This window comes from Sphaeramia orbicularis, chromosome 22 (assembly GCF_902148855.1).
Source record: "Sphaeramia orbicularis chromosome 22, fSphaOr1.1, whole genome shotgun sequence".
Classification (NCBI taxonomy): Eukaryota; Metazoa; Chordata; class Actinopteri; order Kurtiformes; family Apogonidae; genus Sphaeramia; species Sphaeramia orbicularis.
Window position 1 is genome coordinate 24,122,457 of NC_043978.1, and position 20,328 is coordinate 24,142,784.

At 35.9% G+C, this 20,328-nt stretch overlaps 1 protein-coding gene and 2 pseudogenes across 1 annotated transcript in view; 1 reads left to right on the top strand and 2 right to left on the bottom strand.

Annotated features, from left to right (window-relative positions):
- LOC115413226 (origin recognition complex subunit 3-like) overlaps positions 1 to 10,414 on the top strand; it is a 28,377-nt gene extending 17,963 nt beyond the window's left edge. The window contains 6 exon segments of the mRNA XM_030125960.1: positions 4,313 to 4,407; positions 4,488 to 4,585; positions 4,664 to 4,805; positions 8,871 to 8,987; positions 9,199 to 9,269; positions 10,258 to 10,414. Coding sequence (XP_029981820.1) covers positions 4,313 to 4,407; positions 4,488 to 4,585; positions 4,664 to 4,805; positions 8,871 to 8,987; positions 9,199 to 9,269; positions 10,258 to 10,414 — 680 coding nt within the window.
- Positions 10,415 to 12,284: 1,870 nt separating this feature from the next.
- LOC115414222 (akirin-2-like) lies at positions 12,285 to 15,657 on the bottom strand (annotated as a pseudogene).
- Positions 15,658 to 16,910: 1,253 nt separating this feature from the next.
- LOC115414221 (cannabinoid receptor type 1B-like) lies at positions 16,911 to 20,078 on the bottom strand (annotated as a pseudogene).
- Between the last annotated feature and the right edge of the window lie 250 nt (positions 20,079 to 20,328).

Here is a 20,328-nt window from a genome sequence, read left to right on the forward strand (position 1 = left end):
GTTTTTAATTTTATTTCAGTTTAAGTCATAGTTTTTCAGCAACGGATTCACATTATTCAGAGAGAGCAGAGCACCTGATGGGTGGGTCATACAAGTATTAGACCACCCTTGTTTTCTTCAATTTCTTGTTCATTTTAATGCCTGGTACAACTAAAGGTACATTTGTTTGGACAAATATAATGATAACAACAAAATAGCTCATTATAGTTTAATTTCAGAGCTGATATCTATCCATTTTCCATGGTTTTCTTGATAATAACCAAAATCACTTCAGTTTTTACATCAATATCTATGGCGTACTGACAAAAACAGTACTTTTAAGCATTCCATGTTTTCTTTTTTGTCTGTTTTAGTCACATGATACACCCAGGAGTTAGTACTTGATTGCATAACCATTGTTTTTGATTACTTTTGATGGTCAAATAATTTTTTTCGCGACTGTATGTTGTATTGATCCAAACTCTCAGCAGCAGGGAAAGTCATATACTAGAACACACTTAGGACTACTGAAACCAGCAACAAATCAACACAGACTGGATCACTCACTGAAGAACGTATACATTTTGGTGCTCACACACATCTGTACAGTGGTTTCATCAAGTTTTCTTCTTCAAACTAAAACTCGTAGCTGGATATTTGACAGCCACTCAAAATAACACCTATAATCTTCATGTCCTGCATTAGCTGATAGTTTACATTATAGCTCTGCTAGCTTACCTCTGTTTATAGACAGAAAACAGCCACAGGAAAACCACAAATCACCTCTGTTTTCTGTAAAATTTGTGTTGTCAGTAGATGCATTAAAGATGTGTTTGGAATCGTACAAACAAGGTCAGAACTGTCACAGTTTAGTCTGAACCGTGGATCAACAAATGGCAATTTGGCAAAGATAAGAACATCACATAATAACTGTATACCTTTATAAAACTCAGAATCAAACTCACCCATGTAGAAGAAACACTGTCATTTCAGCATCAAACTCTATTCTTTTCATTTAGAGCTGTGTCCTTTCTTTCTTTCTTTAGGATCCCCATTAGCTGTACCATAGCTACAGCTATCCTTCCTGGGGTCCTTACAATAATCTTTACAGCTAGTCAATGCATATAACATACATAATCATACAAAATAATTTTTCACATACTGCATAACATGAAAGAAAATAAATAACAGACAAAATACAGACATGACAACTCCTTTAGGTCAGCAGCGGCATAGTATATATAGTCCATACATTCAATTAACCCAAGTATCAATCATTTATGGTCAATAGATGCTTCTCGGCTGATTTCTTGAATTTCATTTTCCAGTTTTCTTGTGTGATGTGTTTCGGTAGTTTGTTCCATTCTTGCATAGCTCTGTATATTTCCATTCGTTTCATGGAGAAAACAACAGTGCTTCTAGTTTTTATCACTTTATTTGACTCTAAAAGTTGTTTGTTAGCATTTCCCATCCCATCTGGTCACTTTCTGATGTTTTGGTTAAAGTCCCTTTGGCGTTTTTTTAATATTTGAAAGCAGAAAACAACATATGGCCTTTTTAAATTACTTAACATTATGTCTCTTCATCTGTTGAAGTTAATCTATTCTGCACTTATTAAATATAAAAACCAAGGCCCACGATGTTTCTGCTTTAATTTTTTTTTAAATATCTCTTTCCTGCTAAACAATTGGCTTCTAATACAGATTCTCTCAAAATGGCAATTAATCAACTGAATATAAAGCTTTTATTAGTTACTACTTTTTAAATAAGAAAAAGTTGGCGCAGTATAGAAAATGCTAATTAAAAACTAAAGCAATGCTATTAAAATCTGCCTTGACAGGTTTCATTTATATTTTGTTAACTTCGTTTAATTTCTGAACATTACATCTATTTAAAATTGAAACAGGGGCAACTTAGGACAAATAAAATAACAAAGGGACATGAATTGGCAATTTATAATTAGGATTTGGTCTGAAAGCAGCATCCATAAATGTCAGATGAGTATTTTTTTTTTAACAAATGTATGAGAAACTTTTTGAAATGTTTAGTGATGATGATGATTCATTCATTCATTTAACCTTTATTTAACCTCAGAGATATATTGAGGACGCAACCTCATTTACAATATAGCCGCAACAAAACAAAACATTTGAAACATACAATGGACATATCAGAAATACCAAAAGTAAAAGTGACAAAGACAAATTAAAAACAGAAGTCTACTTAAAAACAGGAGCAGCTGGAGGTAAAATAAGGGAATTATGGATTTAAAACACAAAATATTTGAAACATACAATGCTGTATCACAGGTACCAAAAAGTAGAAGTGATAAAGATGAACTAAAAACAAAGACATCTACTTAAAAACAGGAGCAGCCTGAGGTAAAATAGAAGTGATTAAGGATTTTAATTGTCCTAATGATAAAAGTGTGGTTTTACTTCATTTCTCTCAACATTGAAAAATCTCCTTAAAGTTTAATAATGGGAGATTTCTTCGTAAGTGTGAGTAAGGGTTAGTTGTGGTAGAAAATTATTATTTACAGTCAGAGCATGAAAAATATTTTAGAAATTTAGAAGTAGAACAATCAAAATCATAGTCATGGATTAAAAAAAAAAACAAAATCAGTGTTGAGAGAAATTAAATAAAAACCCTTTGTGCACAGTAGGTTTTTTTCCACTGCTAGTTTTACTTTTGTTCCTAATTTTAGTTCGCTTAGTTTTATATTTTACTTTTGTGTCTGTTTTATGTTTACCCTAGTGCAGGGGTGTCGAACTCATTTTAGTTCAGGGCCCACATTCAGCCCAATATGATCTCAGATGTGCCCGACTAGAAAAATAAAACAGTTAAAAAAGTCCAATTACATTATGAAAATGTTTACGTCTACACAATTTCAGATTAACATGAACAGCCTGAAATGTCTCAAGAAAAATAAGTGCAATTTTAACAATATTATGCCTCAGTTTATCATTTACACATACATTACAACTTGCATTATAATTAGAATACACAAAACATTTAGTAACAGGCAGAATATTGGTAAAATTGCACTCATTTCTCAAGACATGTCATGTTGTTCAAATTTGTTCAGGTTTTTCACATTTTTTTGTAAAAGGATAGTTGGTAAATACAAAGATTTTCATGTAATTTAATATTTTTTTTACACTAAATCTAAGAGAATATTTACAATTTTCATTATTTATAGGTTATTATGACAGTATTTTACTGCTCCGACCCACTTAAGATCATATTGGTCTGAATGTGGAACCTGAATTATAAGAATTTTAGCATCCTTGATTGTTAATATCTTCAATGTAATTTTTGCATTTCACTAATTCAACCCAATGGGTGGGCCGGTTTTGGCACCTGTACCCTACAGGCAGTATCTACTTTAATTGTACAGCTGTTTTTATGTCTTTTTAATCTATTCTTCTATTTTAGTCTATCATTTTGCTTTTTTATTCTTCTGTACGACACTGTTTTTTAATTGTACAGCTACTTTTTATGTCTTTTCAATCTATTCTTGTGTTTTAGTCTTTTATTTGGTTTTTTTCTTGTACAGCTACTTTTATGTCTTTTTAATCTATTCTTGTATTTTAGTCTTTATTTTGGTTTTTATTTATTCTTCTGTACAGCTACTTTTTATGTCTTTTTAATCTATTCTTGTGTTTTAGTCTTTATTTTGGTTTTTATTCTTCTGTACAGCTACTTTTATGTCTTTTTAATCTATTCTTGTATTTTAGTCTTTTATTTTGGTTTTTATTTATTCTTCTGTACAGCTACTTTTTATGTCTTTTTAATCTATTCTTGTGTTTTAGTCTTTTATTTGGTTTTTATTCTTCTGTACAGCTACTTTTATGTCTTTTTAATCTATTCTTGTGTTTTATTGTATTTTGGTTATTTATCTTCTGTACAGCTTCTTTTCTGTCTTTTAATCTATTCTTGTATTTTATTCTGTATTTTGGTTTTTATTTATTCTTCTGTACAGCTTCTTTTCTGTCTTTTTAATCTATTCTTGTATTTTATTCTTGTATTTTGGTTTTTATTTATTCTTCTGTACAGCTTCTTTTCTGTCTTTTTAATCTATTCTTGTATTTTAGTCTTGTATTTGGTTTTTATTATCTGTGTAGCACTTTGGTCCACTGTGGTTATTTTAAAGTGCTTTACAAAAGAAGTACAGAGAGAGTTGATTTGTTAACCTTCCCTGAAAGTCACTTTGGAAAAAAGCATCTGCCAAACGTATAAATGTAATATAATGTAAATCTACTATAGAAAGTCTTCTCCTTTTGGTATTTTATATGAAGATATAATGTATGTCCTTGTCATGGCCTCGTAGCCTCTGCAGAAAACGCCCCCCCTGTTGACAACAGCATCACCTCCCCAGTAAAGAGTCTGAGTCAGAAGAAAACCGATCTGTTCCAGCTGCAGAAGGTAGCGACTTTACTCATTCTTCACCTCTGATGTGGTGTATTCTACCGTAAGTACATAAACCATCCGCTGCCGTGTCATAGACGCTGCTGGAGATGAACGAGACCCGCAGAACAAAGAAACTGAGCCCGTTTGAGACGGTCCGAAACGAGGCGCTTGAGCTTATCGACGGCTTAGTGAAGTGAGTTGAACTCGTGGCTCAGCCGGAAGAACAAATAAACAAACGCTGTCATTCACGTGGCTTCTCTCTTCCTCTCAGGAGTCATTTATCTCCGCCAGAAGCCCAGACGCTGTACGAGGTCTGCTACTACACCTCCTCTGCCACCGTGAGACGCCACCTCAACGCTACGCCTCGCACCTCCATTCAGGCTGCACTCAGTAACCCATACCACTACCTACAGGTACTAGAGGAAAGGAACAAATAGGAGCAAAACTATACACTAACTCAGGGTTGTACAGTGTGACATTTTCGACTAAAAATCACTCTGTGCGAAGAGAAATATGCATCCACTAGCACAAGTGCGAAGGAGTTGCGTTGGTATCATGCCGCTCTTTCTCAAACCTTGAACAAGTGCAAGTGCAAGTTTATTTGTATAGCACATTTCAGCAACAAGGCAATTCAAGGTGCTTCACACAGGACATTGAAATAAAAGAAACAAAAAGAAACACATTTAAAACATTATAAAGAAACATATAAAAGGTGATTAAAAACAGCAAGTAAGAACACAACACATAAAATCAAACTAAAATAAAATAGAATAAATAAAATAAAATAAAAACACACATATTAAAGTAAAAGTTGCAGTGCAGAGTTTCAAAGAGAATAAAATTTAAAAAGTCAAAAGCCTTTTAGTCAAAGGCAGCAGTGAACAGGTGAGTCTTTAACCTGGACTTAAAAGAACTCAGACTCTCAGCAGACCTTATACTTTCTGGTAGTTTGTTCCAGATATACGGAGCATAGAAACTGAACGCTGATTCTCCATGTTTAGTTCTGACTTTGGGAACCCAGAGCAGACCTGTACCAGATGACCTGAGTGGTCTGGATGGTTCATACTGGACTAGAAAGTCTCTAATGTATTTTGGGCCTAAACCATTCTGTGCTTTATATGTTAGCAAGAGAATTTTGAAGTCTATTCTCTGAGAGACAGGGAGCCAGTGTAGAGACCTCAGAACTGGGCGGATGTGGTCCACTCTCTTGGTCTTAGTGAGGACTCGAACAGTATAAGCCCCAAAGTTTTCAAGCAAAGTGAAACATATTAAGTCAAACAGAACTTTATACTTTTTGTTGAGTAAAATTTATTTTGAATTATGGGACTGATTAGAATTGTCTCTTGTCAATAAGCCGTATCTTTTTTTTTTTTTTTTTTGACACCTTTGCTTGTGTATCCTCTTTTATTTGGACATTTTACCAGGGAGTATCTCACACTTTTTTTTTTTTTTCCCACTTGTCTTGTCCAGCGTCTTAACAGCAGAATGGTAGTCTGGTTCCTTTTGGTGCTGAACAAATTTGCTTTGCCAAGGGTAACTTCAAAGTATATGAAGCGCCTTTTGATATTCTACTGTGTTTATTATGAGTTTTGTTGAACCACATTTCGATGCCGGACCTGACATGGGGGGTGGGGGGGGGGGGGGTAGGTAGAAGAAGGGGAGAGAACAAGAGAGAAGAAGGTGGCGAAGACCCTCACAAGAAAGTATCAACAATACAAACAGTAACAACCATGGAGACAATTATAATGGTAACAATAACTACAACCAGAACTGAGTAAACTGGGCAGAAGAGAGAGAAAACAAACAAAACAAACAAAACTAAAAAAAAACAAAAAAACAACAACAATGAAATACATAAGACCTATGAAATGAATATAAGAAAAGAAAGCATGAATAAAATATCGTATACCACATTCGCACAAATAATACCTATAACAAATTTATAATAATAATATTACAACAATATTATAACAAATATATATTATAATATTTGTTTTGCAAATTTGCTTTGCCAAGGGTAATAAGCCATATCTAATTCAGACCAGCACAGACTGTTCACCGATGCGCATTGAAAATATAGTACTGTTGAATTTTCATATTTAAAAATGTTTAAATTCATCCTGTTGTGTTCAGGTGGAGGAAAAATAAAGGTTAAAGAATCAGTTTAATTGTTAGAATTTCTGATCAGTATCAAATTAATTTAGCCAATAAACACATTAACTAACTGTCCAACTGTGTGTGCTACTAAATTTTTCTTCGTGCTACTAAAATTTTTAACTTGCTAGCACCAGCACTACCATCTAAAAAAGTAAGCGTACAGCCCTGTAACTGTCATCTTTACAAGTTCCAAATGTCAGAACAGAACTGGGAATGACAGCTTTTACATTTTGGGCTCCCACTGCCTGGAACAACCTACAGAAGGACATTAAACTAAAGGAACTGGTCTGTTTTAATACATTCAAAGTCATTTTAAATAAATGGGGAAAGGACAGAAGTGGATGTAAATATTTTTCTAATTGGTTCAGTTGGGTTTAGAGATGCTTTTTTTTAAAGAATATATTTATTAAATTTTCATTTTTCAAAACAAAATAGCTCAGCACCACAGCCAAAACAAAAATAGAGATGTACAGTCAGCATAGATATGGACTGCCATCATATACATATCTATACAATATGATAGAAGTCCATTTAAGAGCAGATGAAACCTCGAGATGCTTTTAAGGAACATTGTTGTTATACTTTTAGTACCTTTTAAAATAATAGTGATGTTTTATATGTATGTTCTTATCAGGTTTAAGTTTGTTTTTAGTACTGACTTTCACTGTGTTTATGTATATTTTTAGTGTGGATGTATGGCTGTGATTTCCATTTTGTGTAACTTCTGCAGCTGTCTTGACCAGGACACTCTTGAAAAAGAGATTTTTAATCTCAGTGAGGTTTTTCCTGGTTAAATAAAGGTTATAATAATAACAATAATAACACACAGATGCTTCTACCTGTCTCTGGTAAAAGTAATGGTACTGATTCAACTTCTTTCGTTTAGTTTTTTTATTTCAGACACAAATATAATACAAAACACTGGATAAAAAACAAAACAAGACAAAAAAAAAAAAAGAAAAGAAAATGGACTAACTGTTGTGCCTGAAAGGGAGTAGGAAGAAGCCCCTGCTTATCTAGTCCTACTCCCTGTTTCTAATCCTCAGACTGTTCGTACCTAATCACATGTTACACATAAGATTGTGATTATCCATAAACATATTACACACCCATACACATACAGCCACATACCCGTATACTTACACACCAAATTATGTCTACATCTATACACTGACCCACATCCACACACCCATTTAATATACACACCAGGGTTTCTGCAGGTCATTAAAAAGCATTAAAAGTCATTAAATAGATTTTGTGAAAATTAAGGCCATAAATGGCATTAAAAAGCATTAAATTCAATGTCCAGAGGCATTAAAAATTAAATACACTTGATGGAAAAAAGCATTGTTATTCATGATTTATTTGATTATAAACATTTAATAATTTTGATCAGAAGTATAGTGTGATTAACAGGCGGAACCCTTTAATTGTCTATTTTTTATGGCCGATACATGAAGTCACAACACCGGATGCTTGGAATGCAATGTACTGTAAGTGTGCTCATGCTGTGGCGAAAGAGCGGAGGGAATACTAGAAAATGCCGGAAAAATGGGAAAATGCCAGTTTCCGCTGAAGTGATTGGAGGAGGAACTATTCAGAACCTGGTTAAAGCCTGTGAATGGTAAATTGTCATAAAACTATATAGAAAACTGTATCTGCAGTTGGACATGGGCATTACATTTGTTTAAAGTGGCATTAAAAAGGGCATAAAAAAGCATTAAATTAGATTTGCTCATACCTGCAGAAACCCTGCACACAAAAAACAACAACCTGACAATCCAAGTACAATCACACCCTTCCTTGAGCAATATATTGTGACATTTCTTTGTACATTCTTTTTAATTTTTGAATGTTTGGACACCACCTGAGGTCTGCCCCCAACCCATTCCAAAGCTGAACCCCACACACCGATACACACAAACTTTTACTGGTTGTCAAGTAAAGTGACAAGTCAAAGTATAAAAGTAAAAAATTTTGGAACAGTTGTGAAGTATTTGTATTCCTATACTATACTACTACTACTACTGCTTTAACACACAATTCTATGCTCATCTGTTTTGGGAAGTTTGTCCCTTGGGGCTTGCAGTTGAGTTGCCGTAAAGTATATTGGTGCTGGGTTGTTTAAAAAAAAGAAAAACAGTAAAACAGGACTCACGTTGAAGTTATACCCAGTGTCAATTGTGTTTTATTTATCCCAACCACTTATATCCAGTGGACCTTCAGCACTCGGTTACACTATTATATATTAAGATAATGTGTATTTGTTATATTTGATGTGTAAAACCACTCTGTTCACTCTTTTTTTTTTTTTTTTTTAGAATGAAAGTCTGAAGACAGAGGACGGCTCTGTTTCCAACGCCGCTCCTGATATCTGCATCGCGTACAAACTCCATCTGGAGTGTGGCAGGCTCATCAACCTCTATGACTGGCTGGAAGTGAGTTCATGTTTGACTAATTAATCATCCAGTGTCACATGTCGGTGTGTGTTCACGCTGGTCACTTTTACACCTTTGCCTTCCAGACCTCCACTGTTTTTCTGTCTGTAGTTGAGGCTCCATTGATTTTAAGGATGTCGCCTTATTGATCTGCAGATAAAACACTGACTCGTTTCTGTTTTTGTGTGTTTGTTTTGTTTTTTTTTTTTAGGCTTATGCCACGGTGGCGTCTGCAGCCGATGGGAACGATCCGGATTCAGACACTTTCGGCAAAGTGGATGAGTCAAACAGTATCTTTTCATAACTTAATAACTTTTCATCCATGTTTTTGCCTTAATTTAATGTATGATGCATGTTTTGTTCACATCTGCAGCTAATTTCCAACGAACTACAATCAAAAAATGTAATCAAATTCTTGCCAGTAGCAACTTTTGTACACACTGATGTCTGAGCTAGATGAAAATTTAAGTCCTTCCAAATTTAATCAAAGTAATTTAATCACATAAGGATGTGGGGTTGATTTCCCATCAGAGTTGTTTAGTTTTGTATTTTTTTCAGTTTTTCAGCTTGGTTTTTAGTTTAAAAAATATAGACAAAAGTATTGGGACACATTCAATTCAGGCGTTCTGCTGTTAACAGGGCTGGGATACAAATATAGGAAAATGTCATCATACAATTTATATTACAGTAAATATCAGGGCAATTATAACTTTTTTTTTACTTAATTTTAGGGCAAATTTTGCTTACATCTTTTTTTTTTTTTTACTTAATGTTGACATTTTTTTCTCAGTTGTTTTAAATTAAGAAAAATCTGTCTTTAAACTTAAAAATAATATTGATTGATTTGATTTTTATTGTGATAATTGTTGACATGCTGAGCTGATATGAAGGATAACATCATATTTCTAATCAACAAGAATGGGAAGTCTTACAAGCTGTAGCTGTGATCTGTCCCAGTATTTAGTAGGGTTTTTTTTTTTGAGGAATTTTCCAATTTCAGTTTTTATTTAGTGTTTTTAGTTTTAGTTTGGGGAACTGAAAAAGTCAAGATGATTGATTATTAATTAAAGGTCCAATATTGTACAAAGACATGATATTCTTTTAGCAAACCATTAACATTCGGAGAAAACAAAACCACTGTTATGTTTGTTTTTTAGTTCATATTTTTTGTTGAGTTTAGTTTTTGAGAATTCCCATTTTAATTTTAGTGTTTGTTTTATGTTTTTATTATATTTTGTAGTTCAGTCCATCATGATTTACTTTTCCTCAGCTTGTTTTCTAGCGCTCGTTTCATCCAGGCTGTGTCAGAGCTGGAGTTTCTGGGCTTCATCAAGTCCACAAAGCAGAAAACCGATCACGTGGCCCGACTCACATGGGAGGCTGTTGAACGAGAAAAACGGACCCATACCTGGTTACTGCCTCTTTAGTTTTCTTCTAATCTTCTCTTTATCTCACTTGTCCTGGGTATTTATATGTAGCACTGTACTTGTATCTACTAATAAAACCGTTGTGAATATTGTGTTTTGAATTGATTCGCAGCTGCAGAATAAACACACCGTGGGTCGAGATGGTGAAATAAACCAAAATACTAAATACTGGTCATGCTTTAGTCAACTACAACCTCAATACAGATGTTCAGTACACAGTGAATTAATAAAATGAGCGTTTTTTTTTTTTTTTTTTTTAATTATATTAATTTCTTTTCCCCCCTAAGCTTCTTTCTATACTATTATTTAAAACCCTTTTCTGATTCTTAGCTTCTGTATACCATATCCTTTAACCTTTTACTTATTAGACTGGCAATTTTGTTCTCATTCTCTCTTCTTTTTTCCACCTGGGATATGCAAAACCCACACAAAGAAAAAAAAAAAAAATCATAAATAACCACACATTTATATGTATATGCGTACACAAAACACACTTGTAATAGCCCTTTGTTTGCACCCGTCTTGTTTAGCTGAACGTCTGTCTTATGAATTCTCTTTTGTTTGTCTTTGTTACCCCTATCACAATATTTTTGTGAGCACTAAATAAATTAAAAAAAAAAAAGAGAGCTTTAATCTGGGAACATCGGGGGTGTCAAACTCATTTAGTTCAGGGATCACAAACAAACCCAATGTGATCTCAATGGGTCGGAAAGTAAAATAATACCATAATGTCCTATTAATGATGTCAACTCCAAACTTTTCTTTGTTCTTAGAGTGGAAAAAGTAAAATACTATTGAAAATGTTACATCTACTTAAAAAGTACATGCAATTTTAACAATATGCCTCAGCTTATTTCCACGTGTGCATTACCAATTTACAGATCACACTGGATCTATAAAGACACAAACACATTTAATAACGGTGGTAATATTGTTAAAACTGCTGTTTTTTTTTCTGAGATTTCATGTGCCACATTCAAGTAGTACTCACATTTATGAGAAAGACAGTTTGTAAATGGGACCAAATGATTTTTTTTGCACTAAGGAAAAGTTTTGGAGTTGCCATTATTTATAAGGTATGCTATTATTTTACTGGACTGACTCACTCCCAGTCAAATTAGTCTGTATGTGGCCATGATGTAAAATAATTTCCACACCCTTGATTGTTAATATCTTCAGTGTAATTTTTGCAAATTCATCTCACTGGTCAGATTGGACCCTTTGGCGGGCAGTTTAGCCTAGGGGCTGCATGTTTGATGCCCAACCAAATAGATTAGTGCTTTTTTTTTTTTTTTAAGCAACAGTGTGTCAGGTTTGAGTAAACATTCCTATTTTATCTTCAAACTGGTTGATTTTTAAACATGCAAGTTCTACAAGCATCAAACCAAGACCAGTTCTTTAAAGGTTTTATTGTTTTTGTCCAATAAGTACATTGGTTTCAAATAATACCAGCAAAACAAAAGTCAAATAAATAAAACTTGTCGGGAAGAAAAGAAAAGCTCCAATCAGACCACTTAATGCTCTGGTTTAAAAAAAAAAAAAAAAAGCAATAAATGAGGACAGACTGCAAACGTATCCTCACTGTGTTTCTTCTTTACAGATTGACCAGCAAACCTTATGTAAAAGTCTACAGTGCTTTATCATATTTACATGTAACAAACAAAACGTGACAAAGCCTGGAATGCTGGGAAATCGTTAAAAAGTGAGATAGCTGTAGATACACATACGCAGGAGGAACAGAGGCCACTGGTAGCGAAAGGGTCCATTAATTTACATCAGGAAGCACTTAGCTGCTTACAACAGAGTGGTAACGATTGACAAACAGCTTCACTTAAAACCTTTGCCCAAAGACAGAAATATGGCACGGTAAGAAAAGTTCCATTTAAACTAGCTAAACTGAATGAGCTTCTTTTTTTTTTTTTCTTCTTCTTTCTGGAGATATCGTTTGCTAGCTTGCAGCAAGAGAAGGCCGTCTTGCAAAGACTCCGTGCCACACTCAGGAAACATCTGGAGAAGATGAGAGATGAAATAAAAAGACACAAACCAGACTTGTTACTTTAAACTTCAAAAGGTGGAGCTTAAACCGAAATCTAGGCCTTTTTCACATCAGCTATGCCAATTAAACAGGAATGTGGAGATAAGATAAAAATGAAAACAGTAAAACAACACTCACAGCTCGCAGGTTGCTCCCCGAATCGTCGCAATTAACTGATCGTGTGTGACTTCACAAAGGTGTCGTATTGTTCTGAAATGTACAGGAGACGAACGTTCACTCACTATTGTTCAGCTGTTTTTAATGCAAAGGGTGTGTGTTCGGCATCTAGCTTCTTATTTTACTCCTAATCGACACAGTACGGATCATTATTCGTCTTAAAGAATTAATTCACACCTGTAACCAACAATCGAAACATTAGGGCTTAATAATGAATACAGGGCTGGGTGATGTGGTCAGAAGATCATATGACAATCTATGAGGTAGAATACCATCTGCCATCTGAATCGCCCATTTTTTCCCACCTGTTTGTAAAATGAAGGTGTGTTACATCCAAACAACAACTAATTGCCCCTGTTTGTTCTTAGTTTCTGGAAGGCTCAAGCTGTGGTACACTCACATTTACCTCATTATTTGACTAAAAAATACAATTTTGCCATTTAGAAAGGGACATTATTGCCGTATTTAAACAATAGCAACAAAGAACCATTATCCTGGTATTTTGTCAATTTAAAACAAACATTAGTAAAAAAGTTCTGACAGTGATTACCCTGAAAAGAACATCATGTGACAAATTATGATCATCTACAAAATGAGATTGTGGAGATAATCACTGTCAGTGTTTATTATTTTGCTGATTAACATAAAAGCTGTTTGGGCCTATAACTAGCAGAAAAGTTATTTGTTGGATTATCTGTTCTTTTAGTTTGTTATTGTAAACTTTTTTTTATTCATTTTGTCTTCTTGACTTGAACAAAATATATCAATTTACATCTAAATAATACAAATATAAAAGTGGCTGTTATGATTTTCTTGACTAATCTGGTTATGTCTGCCTTCACACATTATCTTTTAATAAATATTTATTTGTTGCTTTTGTAATTTATTTATGTTTTACATTTACATTTATGCATTTGGCAGACGCTTTTTTCCAAAGCAAATTACAGGGGAAAACCAATCAAATCAATCAAATTTTATTTATATAGCGCCAGATCACAACAGAAGTTATCTCTTGACAGTTTTATATATAGTTGGTCAAAATCAGACTCTAAGCCAATTTACAGAAACCTAACAGAATCCTCCAGGATTCTGTTTTAAATAGTTTTCTAGCAATTAGTAGCCCTTTACTTGTTATAACCTACTGCAGCACTGGGCATTAGATATAATTTTATATCATGATGATTTTCCTCTGTCATCAGTAGTTGATTATCAACATAAAATTTTATATCATAACTACCGTTTTGTCTCTTTAGAGTTATGTAATTCACATTCTAAACTACAGCGCAAATAAAAATGTTTCAAAAATTTGTGTCACAATATCCTTCATTCATTTTGATGTTGAAAAATAGATTTTATTATATATATATATGTATTTGAATAGTGTCTTTGCAAAAGCTATTAATAAAAACTAAATGACAAAATCAGAGGACTATGAGTTTTTCTCTAGTTTCACCTTTTTATGTCATCTTCTCATCTTACTGTAATAGATTACAAAACCACAAATAAATTTCACTCGGGGCCAAAAATCAGCCTTTAAAGCGAATGTGATCATTATCAACTTCCATGAAACTTTCAATTATATTTTAATAACCACCCTAAGCTGTGTAGGGACTAAAATGAAAATTAGCTGAACAGATACTGTAACTCTAGTATGTTTGCAGTGATATGCAGTAATGAAAGTAAGAGTCACCCTCCTTCTCTTAAAGTGTACAAACCTGCCAATTTTGATGTCATGGTTTCTTCATATTCCTCTCGCACTTTCTCTCCCTTTCTTTGAGCAGACGTTCACAGATCATTCACAACTGTCTGAGGGTGATAATGGCTGTTCTTTTCTAGTGGAAGACACGCCTCCAGAAGATGTTCCTGTATAAATCACACATGAACCTATCAGAATCTCTGAGTTGATGGTACTTTTTTGCATCGTATAGTACATGTCAGAGATAATCAGATAGGCACACACTCTTCTTGTTTGTTTTGTTTACTCAACCTCACCTGGCATGCTGGAAACATTCATAGTAGATGACTGGGATGGGGACTCTGGAGAATAGCAGCACTCTGACTGTTGGTAACCTCCATCTAGATGCTTCCTCTTTTGAATGCGTTTGTACTCCTGCTTAATGCTGTTGAGGATTTGTTCTGGTGGGGGAGAAAAGAAGAAACAAACAATGAGAGACAAGGCACAACAAGCAGACAGTTTCAGTAAACAGTAGCCAAACTCTCATCGCATAGTATTATTACATTACTGGTTTGCAATGGTTATATTCAACATGTTGCTAATATGACTTAAGTCAGGGGCTGGTGATCAAACAGACTAACATTAGTGACATTACCTGCGCTAAGTCTCGACGAGGTTTCTCCAAATGGCGAGGGCTCCATGTTAAGGTACTTCCTGGGGGATGAGGATGAGGACGACGGGGGAACTGGGATGCATCTTCGTCTTTTAGGGGAAGCAGGACTCATCAGTGGGTCGAAATCCATGGTCCTCTTCAGGGTGGCTCCACACGCCATGACTTCAGTTTGTTAAAGGGAGGGGGTTGTTAAATACACAAACATGAAAATAATGAGCTGATAACATCAAATACTGAAAACAACTGCTAGCAAGTAAAACTCATCAGCACATAATGTCGCTTTCACTGTCATTTGTTGCGCTAAAATCAGTTTTCTTAGCCAGGGAAACCATGCCAACCACACTGCGCAGGAGAGGCTTTAAATATTTGCTAGCGAGCTAACGTTAGCTGCGCTGGCTAGCCAATAATCAAAAAGAAAACAAAGCTAACGTTAGCTTTGGCTATCTTTAGTGGGTCAGTGCGCGGTGGTGTACATTTCAGTAAAGCCGTTTCTTACCTTTTGGGGGGGAGGTTTGGTCTGTACTACTTCGCCGGGCAACTTGTTTTGTTCTCAAAGTTGCTTCCAAAAAGTTGAAGTGACGATCAGTCAGCTGCGGGCCAACTGTCCGCTGTTAGATAGGGGAGCTAGCTAACGCAACTTAGCTGCTTGTTTTTGATATGAAGCTGTCGGCTTCTCCGGCTCATGACGTCACGTGTGAAATACGATAAAATGCATGCTGGGAAATGTAGTTGAAACCAGCGTAAACGTTAAATAAGCTATCAAATCGAAAGATAAAAATGTTTAATTAATATTCACGTCATGTACTTAGTGATGTGTGTATTTTAGCCTGCGGCATTACACAAACTGCTGCTGTTTTATCACGGTTAAATAATAAAATTGTCACCATGACCACTAGAGGACAGTGTTATATATATTTAAAAACCCTGAAGATACTATGGAGGAATGGACTAAAATACAAGACAATATATGGAAAAGTACATCTTCACTTAGTTGGAGAGAATTTGCATGGAAAAGTGTGATTCACTTTTTTAGAACACCTGCACTAAAAGGTTCAAATGTAGATACATCATGCTGGAGACAGTGTGAGATAAAAAAAAATTAAAAAAAAATAAAAAAAAAGCTCATCACCATCATATTTTTTGGAGCTTTCCCAAATTATCTCCCTTTTGGGAAAAAAATCAGAAATAGTATTGACAAAGTCATGAAATAAAAACACCTTTAAATTTTGAAAATATGTTCTTTGGTAAACGACCAGGTTGTGTAAAAGGATTTTGTAAAACATATCTGTGGAATATCATGTTGACTGCCAGCAAAAAAGTGATCACTAGGAAATGGTTGACAGACAAAACATCCTCATTGGACGAATGGAAGGACCTTGTTAAAGAAATCACTCAAATGGAAGAACTCACCTTTACACTAAGACTCGACCATGACACATTCAAGGAATGCTGGAGACCATGGACAGACTTTATAAATACTTAAAAAGAACATACTTGACGCCCATTGTTCAATTGTTACTCAATCGTTCTCTTTGTTTTTTTGTTTGTTTTTGTCTTGTTTTATAAAAAACAAACTATCAATGTATAAAATATGTACATTTTGCGTTGTAAACCAAATAAAAACTTGAATTAAAAAAAAAAACAAAAAAAAAACAACTAAAGATGACAGGAGCGTTATGGGTTCCAACCTGGGGTCCTGTTATGGAAATCCACCACTGGGTCCCATTCTGATTAATGCATACTCTACTACTTCTACTATGATTCTGAAACTCCTCTAAATAACACATATGTTTACACAAAAGAAAAACATTTCCAGTAAACCACCAGGGATGTGCTGTTTTTTCTGAGATTTCACATTTTTATTGAAAAAAAAAAAAAAAAAAAAATGAAGTGGAATGAAGCAGGATATGTTGACAAAAATATGATAAAAAATAGACAAATTTCATTTATTTATTGAAGTCACATCCTCGTTTATACACAGCTCTGAGTACAATGGCACAATGGATGCTTCGTAGGAATTCAGCAGTATCGCACAAAATGTTCTAGAAGCACATACGTTAGCTTATAAGCAGTATGTAACATTTCCAAGTCACTACACAGAAAAGGAAAATTTTGCCATCCAAAGCCATTCAAACCACAAAACTAAAAACACAATAAATAAATAAATCAATAAATTAAAACTCTATATACCCTGACATTAAACACAGGCCCAGCTTCACAATATCATCATGGTCTTACAAAACCATTAGTAGCTGATCTCAAATCACTAATGAGTTGCTAATTTTACTTACAGGCAGTGTGCTGTTGTTTGGAACAGACATTTTGCATGAAGGTAGACACAGTTTCACCTTTCACTGCTGCCACAATATTGCTATGATGTGATATGAGGAAACCAAGGGGGAAAAGAATGACACTTTTTCCCTCCTTAAAGCTGAAATCTGCAAATTTGTTGCACATTTAAAACAACAGTAAACACAGACAGAGCATATATTGTTGCAGTTACAAATTATTTTTACTGTTACACTTGCACAAATCCAACTATATTATTATACATGGGACGGAAATAAATGAGACTGTCAATCATATTGTTGCGAAAATACTTAACTCAGGTCATCTGCACTCCATTTGAATGTGTATCTATGTGTATAACATTACAGATTTCAGCTTTAAAGCAACAGAAACTTATTCAGCTCTGTAGGGTCTAAGTTATGATTTGGCACATTTCACAGTCACATGGCAGTGCACTAGTAGGGTTTAGGACTATTCTACATCATGTTTACTTCACAGTTGTAACAGAGCTTCACACCCTGTCTTTTAGACCGGCTCTGCAGTCGAAGTCTCAGTCACTCCAGAAACCGTAACCTGGGCTACTTTCATTCTAGTCTTTCTGGAGCCGGCTCCGTCTTTCCCGGCCCCGCTCGCTGTGCCTCTCACGCTCCTGATGTTCCAGTCACTCTCGCCGCTGTTGTCCAGAGGCTGCGTCATTCCCCGGCACATATGGCAAAGGTTGAGGAAGGCCCTGCGCAGGTCTTTGCTCCTCATGGCATAGATGACAGGGTTCACTGTGGAGTTCAGCAGGTGAGCATACTGCAAAAGGCAAATATGGTCTTGATGAAGTCGTTCACCTTTCCAAAGAGGTCGTTAAACCATGATGGTTAGGAGTGGGCCCCAGCAGATGATGAGAGCCACCAGGATCAGAACCAGGGTTTTGGCCAGACGGAGGTCCAATCCTCGCCCTGCTCGGGCCTCACAGTCTGAACCTTTGTGCCTTCAGCGGTGTAGACAATGACACTCCGCTGGGAGCTGCGGCTCAGCATGCGGACAGCGTGGTTGTGAGACTTCCAGAGAATAAACATGTAGGCGTAGATAATGAAAAGGACCAAAATACTTGTCATACGATCCAGAACATCAAGTACTTCTGGTCGATTAGTGGGAAAATGTCTGAGCAGACGGAGTTTAGACGCTTGCAGTTCCAGCCTAAGAGCGGGAGCAGTGAGATGACGATTGAGATGGTCCACATCAAACTGAAGGCGGATGACTGCTTTGGTCTTTGTGACGATGCGTTTGTACGCCATAGGCCTGTGGATGGAGATGTAGCGATCGATGGCAGTGAGGAACAGACTGCCGACAGAAGCTGTGAAAGAGCCGATAACACCCGCCAGCTTAAAGAGGAAAATATTAGGACTGTCCTTCCTGTGGAGAACGTGAAAGTCCAGGAAGCTGTAAACAAAAATGATGCTTCCTATCAGATCGGCCACAGCCAAACTGCCTATGAAGTGGTAAGAAGGCCGGGACCGTAGAGTCTGGGAGTGTAGAATCACGCACAGCACCATGAGGTTCTCCAGGACTGTGAAAGTCCCTAAGGTGAGTGCGAGGATGGCGATTGCAAGCTGCTGACCCGGAGTCAGGATCATGAAACACTCCATGTTGTCCACAAGGTTCTCCCCACAGTGTGCAACCCCTTCGCTTTCCACAGAGGTCCCATTGGCCAGCAGAATGTCTGAAATGTTTGTGGGGAAAATAGGAGAAAGGCCACCGTAAATGATCTCCTTATTTCCCGGGAATGAGTTACTGATTGAGGCAGAGTGAGTTTTCTCAAAGTGGAATCCATTTTTAGTCAGACTCGAGTCAATGATTGGGTCGTCGTAGCTGGCGTCGTTCGAACCCAGATACTGCACACCTGTTGTTAACGTAGTCATCGCTGTGGCTGCTATCCGGTGCAGGGCCACTTTCATGGTTTTAGTGGCTGCGGGGATGCTCAGCGGAGAGGTGTGGTAGCGTTAAAGTGGCACAAAAGGACATCTATGAGGTAAGAAAAAAAAAGCACAAAACCTGTCCTTGTAAATGCATTTTAAAAACAAATACAGTTAAATCTGCTCAAATTGACATGTCAAAGTGAAATAACATCAGTGCTTATTGATGCCTACTACAGTGAAATTGAGTTATTGAGGGAATCTGTGCATCAGCCAGCTGACTCCATAACAGATGCATCCCAGACAATAGTGGGAAACTGAACAGTTGATGATTAAACCTATGATGCCTCAGGGGAAATGGTTGCATTAAGTATGTAGGACAGCCAGGCTTTCTTATTAATTAAAGAAGGTCATTAGGCATTAAGCTGCTTTTCACCAATAATCATTGGATTAATTAGGCATCAAGGGAGAAAACATGATAAAGAGAGCATGTATCTGTCCACTCAACCATTGTGTGATATTCTGCCTGTAATCATTATCATCATTAGCAGTGGACATGTCATTTGAACTGTTTATTATATTAGTACATAGTATGTCTTGTAATTGTCTCTGCAGATTAAACATTACAAAGCTAGTGCAAGTTTTGCAACATTAAACATATCTTTTGGATTCAAATATAAGCGCTGCAGACAGAAAGCGTGCTATCCAACGCCAATAATACTCGTAAAAAAAAAAAAAGAAAAGAAAATCTGATAAATAAAAGATTATTAAGGGGGGGAAAAAAAGATAAATACATACCTTGGGTTTCTGATCATTTTTTCCTGTTTCCCCGGTCCATTACGCACAAAAATGCCAACTAAAGTCGGATTCAGTTCCTCATTCACACTTAAAAGCAACTCCAGGAAAAATGCAACCAGTTGACATTGGAGTTTTTGTTGTTGTTTTGATGCCAAAGCCGGGGAATGATCCTGTGCCGACTCTCCAGACAGTGTGAGTGTCAGTACAGTAAGGCGCAGCAGCCGGTTGGGGTGTGTTGTGTGTATGGAAGCGGGCGGTTATAAGGCTCCGCTTTTGTGCGCCTGGTCACGTGGTCTGAGGTGTTAGAGCGCGGAAGTGCATCCCTGAGCATCCATCCACACCTATTTATGAGGAACAAAACAT